The sequence below is a fragment of the Morus notabilis genome, unplaced genomic scaffold, assembly GCF_000414095.1.
Source record: "Morus notabilis unplaced genomic scaffold, ASM41409v2 Scaffold2235, whole genome shotgun sequence".
Lineage (NCBI taxonomy): Eukaryota > Viridiplantae > Streptophyta > Magnoliopsida > Rosales > Moraceae > Morus > Morus notabilis.
The window spans coordinates 30,345-38,049 of NW_010360708.1; the positions used below are offsets into that span (position 1 = coordinate 30,345).

General features: G+C 36.9%; 2 protein-coding genes across 2 annotated transcripts in view; one reads left to right on the forward strand and one right to left on the reverse strand.

Annotated features, from left to right (window-relative positions):
• Positions 1-4,288, forward strand: part of LOC21394156 (putative ABC transporter B family member 8) — a 9,105-nt gene extending 4,817 nt beyond the window's left edge. Inside the window, exons 6-10 of the mRNA XM_024164912.1 lie at positions 21-92; positions 514-693; positions 948-2,249; positions 2,971-3,389; positions 3,598-4,288. Coding sequence (XP_024020680.1) covers positions 21-92; positions 514-693; positions 948-2,249; positions 2,971-3,389; positions 3,598-3,964 — 2,340 coding nt within the window. The 3' untranslated portion in view covers positions 3,965-4,288. The remainder of the gene's footprint in view (positions 1-20; positions 93-513; positions 694-947; positions 2,250-2,970; positions 3,390-3,597) is intronic.
• Positions 4,289-4,776: 488 nt separating this feature from the next.
• On the reverse strand, positions 4,777-6,998 carry LOC21394158 (histidine-containing phosphotransfer protein 4). The gene is made up of 6 exons (XM_010097043.2): positions 6,930-6,998; positions 6,194-6,330; positions 5,983-6,051; positions 5,761-5,832; positions 5,061-5,177; positions 4,777-4,834 (listed from the first exon to the last, which is right to left on the reverse strand). Exons 1-6 carry the CDS (start codon positions 6,996-6,998, stop codon positions 4,777-4,779), a joined length of 522 nt encoding a protein of 173 aa, XP_010095345.2.
• Positions 6,999-7,705: the final 707 nt, after the last annotated feature.

The window sequence follows — 7,705 nt, forward strand, 5'->3', positions numbered from 1 at the left end:
GCGGGCAGAAGAGGAAAGAGCTCGCGGGCGCTGCCATGGCTGCCAATGCTCACAATTTCATAAGGCAGCTTCCTGAAGGCTATGAAACCAAGGTAATTAGTTCTTATGAAGAGGTAAAGTTTGTTTTTAGTGATTATCATGAAGAGATTATAAAGGCAAAGTTTTAAGGCTTCTTTTCTTTACACTTCAAATGCTTTATGTTAAGCTTGAATGTTTTTAACAAATGAGCCTCAAGAGAGATAAGGCTTTCTTTCGTTTTCTTTTGGTCAACACAATGAAGTAGTTCCGAGAGGAAAAAAGAACCAAAAGGGAAGCAAAGTTCAAGAGATAATTTTGTTTCGCAGTTAAATTCTCATGAAGTAAGAGAAAGCGTTGTATGTGCTTTAACTTGCCCCAGCTTTTTAGGCAAAAAGTAATGCATCAAAAGACTTCTATTTGTTATAATACTAGTATCTTGATTTTGATAACATGGGTATACTTTATTGTAACTTGACAAAATATTAAATGTGACAGATTGGAGAGAGAGGAGCACTTTTATCAGGTGGACAAAAGCAGCGGATTGCCATAGCCAGGGCAATCATCAAGAACCCTGTGATTCTCCTACTTGATGAAGCAACAAGTGCACTTGATTCTGAATCGGAAACTCTGGTCCAAAATGCTCTTGATCAAGCTTCCATGGGAAGAACCACCTTGGTAATTGAGTCACATATACGTGTTATTTACTTTATATTTTTTGTTTGAATATCGAGCATTTGAACTCGACACTTTAAGATGGATTTGGTGTGAATTTACTGCTAAACTATGCTTGCACTTATACAGGTGTTTAGTTAATTAACCTTGACAAACATTTGGAGTTCCTTGTATTTTCATGCACTTGTTAGGGTCAAACATGATTCATGGCAGGATATTCACTGAAATTTCCTTTTTTTTTTTTTTTAAATGATCAGGTGGTTGCACACAAGCTCTCCACAGTTCGAAATGCCGACCTAATCGCGGTGGTGAGCGGCGGCTGCATAATCGAGCTAGGCTCACACAACGACCTCATCAACCGCGACAATGGCCACTACGCGAAACTCGCCAAAATGCAGAGACAATTCAGCTTCGCGGTCGACAACAACGACCAATCAGACACCTCTGGCCTAGTCTCGTCCGTCACGAGAAGCAGCGGCAGGCAAAGCACCGCCAGGTCAAGCCCATTAGTCTTCTCAAAATCACCAAACCAGTCCATCGAAACCACCCCGCAGCACAAAATTTCCCACCCAGCGCCTTCCTTCACCCGCCTTCTGTCCCTAAACGCCCCCGAGTGGAAGCAAGGCCTCATCGGTAGCCTTTCCGCCGTTGCATTCGGGTCAGTCCAGCCCACCTACGCCCTAACCATCGGAGGCATGATCTCCGCCTTCTTCGCCCCAAGCCACGACGAAATGCGCGACCGAATCCGCACATACTCCTTAATCTTCTGCTCACTCTCCGCCATCTCCATCATCCTAAACCTTCTACAGCACTACAACTTCGCATACATGGGAGCGAGACTAACAAAACGGATCCGAATTCGCATGCTGGAGAAGATCCTGACGTTCGAAACTGCCTGGTTCGACGAGGAAGAGAACTCGAGCGGCGCATTGTGTTCAAGACTAAGCAACGAAGCTTCAATGGTGAAATCCCTCGTTGCAGACAGAGTCTCCCTCCTCGTCCAAACGACATCCGCCGTCACGATCGCCATGATCATGGGGCTAGTCGTTGCATGGAAGCTCGCGCTCGTCATGATCGCCGTACAACCCTTGACAATCCTCTGCTTCTACACGAGAAAAGTCCTCCTCTCAAGCATGTCGTCCAACATCGTCCGGGCGCAACACCAGAGCACCCAAATCGCCGTCGAAGCAGTTTACAACCACAGAATCGTGACGTCGTTCGGAATCGTCGGGAAAGTTCTGGAACTTTTCGAGGAGGCGCAGGAGGCGCCGAGGAAGGAGGCGAGGAAGAGGGCGTGGATGGCGGGGATGGGGATGGGGTCGGCGCAGTGTTTGACGTTCGTGTCGTGGGCGTTGGATTTCTGGTACGGAGGGAGGCTTGTGATGAAAGGGGAGATATCGGCGGGAGATGTTTTCAAGACGTTCTTCATATTGGTTAGTACTGGTAAGGTCATTGCCGAGGCTGGGAGTATGACTTCCGACATCGCAAAGGGCTCCGCCGCCGTCACCGCCGTGTTTCGGATTCTTGACCGGAAATCGCATATTTCCGGATCTGATAATGTGAGTATCCACTCTAAACAACTCTAATTATCACAATTACATTTTAGTCAATCAGTAGCTTTGAGAAATGATCAATTTTTTATGTTTTTTTTTTTTTTTTTAAGGTTGATAGTTGATTAACTGATGAATCATTGATTTACATGTGTTAAAGACTTACAGATATTAGTTAATCATTGATTGACCATCAAGTGAATGTTGATCATTTTTCAAAGAAAGGGTAGTTTTCGTGAATAACAAAACTTGAAATGTCTACTACAACACTCCTAGCTTCTAGAAGGATCACTTTCCCACATATGCCTAACTCAAAGCACTGGAACTAAGCCTTACTTGAATCGAAAAGTTTGTACCTTGTACTGTTGCACTAAGATTTATCATATCATCTAAATTTAAAATAACCAAAACTACTAAAACGGATTTTTCAACACAAAAATTTATGTGATCTGATAAATCTTAAGGCCTGTTTAGTTCGCTGATTCAAATTTTTAATTCGAGTTGAGATGTGATTTTATGTGAGAATTTTTTACCGTAGTAAAAAAGTTAGATATGACTGTTTATGAGAGTTTTTTTACTATAGCAAAACTCGAATTCTAAATTCAAATCGGTGAAATGAACGGGGCCTTAATTAGTGGCGTGACAAAATAGTATAAACGTGAGATTTTAGTGAATTTAGAGTTTTCCTTTGTTGAATGTACTAGGTTTGACATGATTTTATAATTATTAGCAGGGCACGGATGGCAATAGTGGAACCAAGTTAGAAAAGATAACGGGAAGGTTAGAGATGAAGAAGGTTGATTTTGCATATCCAAGCAGGCCAGAGACACTAGTATTGCGGCAATTCAGCCTAGAGGTGAAGGCAGGCACAAGCATTGGCTTAGTTGGGAAAAGTGGGTGTGGGAAATCAACAGTAATAGGATTGATTCAAAGATTCTATGATGTTGGGAAAGGTTCGGTCAAAGTTGACGGAGTGGACATAAGAGAACTAGATATTCAATGGTATAGGAGACACACTGCATTGGTTAGCCAAGAACCTGTCATATACTCCGGCAGCATTCGCGACAACATCCTATTCGGCAAGCTTGATTCGTCGGAACATGAGGTTGTGGAGGCTGCTAAAGCCGCCAATGCGCATGAATTTATCTCGTAAGTAAATCTTGTTTGTTGTTACCGGTTTTTCTGTTATTGTGTTTGCTGTTGATTGTCTTTTAAAATTCTTTTAAGGGATTTGAAATCACTCGTTCAATTTATTCTCATACGTCTTGAAATCCTTCTATTAACGTACAATAGACAATAACGATATTACTTGGCGTGTGAAAATAATGGCATTTCGTTTCTTGCGAATGTGGTATAGTTCATTGAAGGACGGGTACAAAACCGAATGTGGAGAGAGAGGAGTGCAGTTTTCAGGAGGGCAAAAGCAGAGGATAGCGATTGCGAGGGCAATAATTCGGAATCCGACCATACTACTATTAGATGAGGCAACAAGTGCTCTTGATGTGCAATTAGAACAAGTTGTGCAAGAAGCGCTTGACCGAATCATGGTCGGAAGGACCACGGTTGTGGTGGCGCATCGGCTTAACACCATCAAACAATTGGACTCCATTGTGGTTGTCGCCGACGGGATGGTGGTGGAGCGAGGCACCTATGCTCAGCTCAAGCACATGAAGGGTGCCTTCTTCAACCTTGTTAGCCTTTCAAACTTAGGTCCGACTAATTAGACATTTGATGTGTCACAAATATATAATATTGATATGGTCTATATTTGCCTTAAGAGTTTATAGTATCGGGCTTCCAAAGTGTAGACACTATGAGTTGGGTGGGAAATTTGAGATTGTGCTGTTAGAGCTCTGTCAGTAGGAGTGGTTGAGGCCGTAGCCCAATTGAAATATGGGTTTTAGGACTGTTGGAAACAGGCCAATGATGGATCCATAGCTTGACATGGTCAGTTCTCTCCGGCGGCCCAAATGATGCCAATAAGGCCGTAGTTGTACTTGCAAGTGTTGCTTGGTCAAAAATATTATACGAAATATGGTAATGTCCTTGACGAATCTCTCTCTCTCTCTCCCCGGTAAAGGAGATCAACACAATGCAAACAACATACTTAGAAAATTAATTGGGTAATTTTAACAAATACCCCTTAAAATGGTACCATTAAAGATTTTTCAGTCCCAACTTTGACCTATTGAATTTTGCCCCTTTAAAGTAAATAATTTGACATATTATTATCGATAATTTGACAGATATTACCAGCGGCAGACGTAATTTAACAGATTATTATCTAAAATTTAATAAATTATTATTTATAATTTGACAGATTATTATTAAAGTGGTAGCATATCACAACAAAAGGGTAAAACTCCCGAATGATGTGTTTAAGGGTCGGTTTTTGCAATTTTCTCAAATTAATTCCAACATTGTAACAACTTACTAATACAGCTTTTTAATGGAAATATATTGTCTCTGAAAAGAAAGGAATTGCTTACTTAAACAAAAGAACAAGAAAGATGTGCACAAATTTATTTGTTTAGATCTATATTAAGGCTTTTGGCGCGTTGAGATTTTCTGGATAGCTCAACTTGTTTCCGCAGCTGAAGATAAAACCACAAAGAAATGAATCAGATTAAATTTACACAAGGATAAAGTATGAACTAAACTTTGCAAAACTTAATAGTCCTTAACTTTAAAATCAAGAGCAGTTGTCTTTGTTCTTAATTAAAAAGTGTCATATTTTAATTAACATTTTTAATAAGTTGAGTGACCATTTCTCTTAGTTTAGAACAAGAATTTTGTAGTACATTACTATAAAATCAATACAATGAATCAAATATGCTTTTCTGATAGTTTGATCGGAAAGAGACCTGGAAATAAGGCTCCAATCGTCCCTCCAAAGTGTCACGCTCCTTTTTGATGTGCTGGACGACAATCTTAGCCCTGCCACCATTCATTGATAACGGAGGGGATCAATTTGTAATACACATATATTTATACTTGTGTACTATATTTACCTATATATATATATATATTTATGCAAATATATCAATATATATACCCTAGTCGACTTAAACCCAATCAACTTTTGAATTTTTTTTTTCTTTTATAAATTTTGTCAAAAGTTTTAGTTAATTCAGTGACGCATTTTATTAGAAAAATTATGATTATTCCACACTGAATAACAGAAATATGTTGTTATATCCCCGTTTTATAAGAAAGAACTATACCCCACTCAATGATTGAATTATATATTTATGCATCCATTTAATAATATTCTATCTCTATTTTTTGTGCAAGCACTAGTGAATTTCCTTAATCTCTCCTTTAATGAAAATTTGTGATTAATTCGTTCTTCAATATATACGTATTATATTTATCATCTATATAAATCGATGTGTGAATAAGCAAAATTATTAATATATATATATATATATATAGACACACTATTCGACTTCAAACCAATAATAAATCTAGCTAGTAATGCAATAAATCGGAGTATAAATAATCAGTCGAGATTAATTACCCTTCAATGTCGCCCTTGTCGATGCATTCTATCAGTCGGACAACTTCATTCATTACCTTGATCGCACCAACACTGCTCACAATTATATGTATAATTAAGATCAGACATTGGTCATCATCACTAATTAATTAAAACGTGATAAAATATACTCTGAAGATAACAAATTAAAAAAAAATGATGAATGTTAATTAACTAATTAATAATATTAAAATATATATATACCTGCCGCTGCTACCTTTGAACTGATAAATGTGCCTTTTCAGATCAGAGAAATCGCTGGGGGGGTTCTCCCTGTGTTGACAACAGATTATAGATACATATAATAATTATTAGAAGTACTGTTATTATTATTGTAATTACTATTAATTCTTTAATTAATTAGTGCTACTTAGTTATAACTATACAAGCATTAATCTTGATTAGTACTACTCACAGTGCATCCTCAAAGATGGCTATCTTTTCAGCTGAGCTCTCAAAATACATGTTCATGGTATCCTCGACAAAGTTTGGTTTTTCTTTATTTTCCAATTCCAATGTCTCCAGTAGTCGGAAGTGAATATCCAGCATTTTCTGCAATATTCTCACAATAGTTTTATAAATCATATTGGAGCTTTACCATTCTAGCTTCTACTTTTATATATACATATACATATATATATATATATACACACACACACATATACATATATGTATATACATACAGTTTTGGCTAAAAAAACTTCTTTTCTTGACTAATAAATCTAATTTATATGTGTGTGTGTGGACCGTTCTATTTATGTCCATGCATGCAAATGGGGTATTGGGAATATGTCTTGGTACACACGTAAAGCCCCATTTTTGCTGTGTCAAAATTCAGGAGAATAATTAAATGTATCGTTACATATATGTAGGCAAGCAAATATTAATTCTCAAATTCAAATGGGACTTATAATACAATATATAAATTGCATAACATCTCATATTATAATATCTACGTGAATTTATTGTGATATATATACACCAAAAAGTGTGGGACAACTTTAATTAACAAGGAATTGTTGGATGCAGAAATCAACAAATAGTTAATGTTTTATCACTTAAGATGTAATGAAGATGAAATAATGTACAAACTATATATATATATATATATATGTGTGTGTGTGTGTGTGTAAGCAAGAGAAGAGAAAAACCTCATCAAGGAGGGAGTTCCTCATAATGGCAAGTTGTTCACGCAAAGGATCAGTAGAATTGGGCTCCATCTTCACTGAAAATAGATAATTACAACAAATTATAAGAGTAGGAGAACTAAATTATGAAAACATATAGTTGGAAGAAGTAGCTGTAGTTAACATGTCTATAAGCATGCAATAAATATTGTTAAGAAAGAATGATTACAATCTAAACAATGGTGATCTTTTGGCAACAATGATAGATTTTTCTTTCTCTGTTGAACAATCGTTAAAAAGAAATTTTAGGACATCGGCGATCATATAATAAGTTTTTGTATATAAAGATGTCAGGATACACAAGTGTGTATCATATTATGATACGTGCACATATACAAATTATATGTTACTTTCGGAAGATTTTCTTAAATTTTTTTTTTTGTTTGTTTTCAGCTTTGGGAACCAAATTAAGGATAGAAAATTCCCTTTAGATTTGCTTTTTAATCAGCTGAAAAATTACTAATATCTGCATATCTACTCTGCTGATTGTGAAATAAATGAATGGACATTTTCAGATTGATCTTTTCCTACTTTAGTAGATCATGATTCTAGATTTGAATTCAATTTAACAGAATCAACAGTTGTTAGTTTTAGATTGCTATAGCAAGTGGCAAATATAATGCATTTTTTTTTTTTTAAAAGGAGGTACTATCATCAATATATATAATTATGATTTCGTACTATATATGATAGCCGACGAACCTGAGCCTAAAACGACTTTGCCTAAAAGGGAGGGAAAG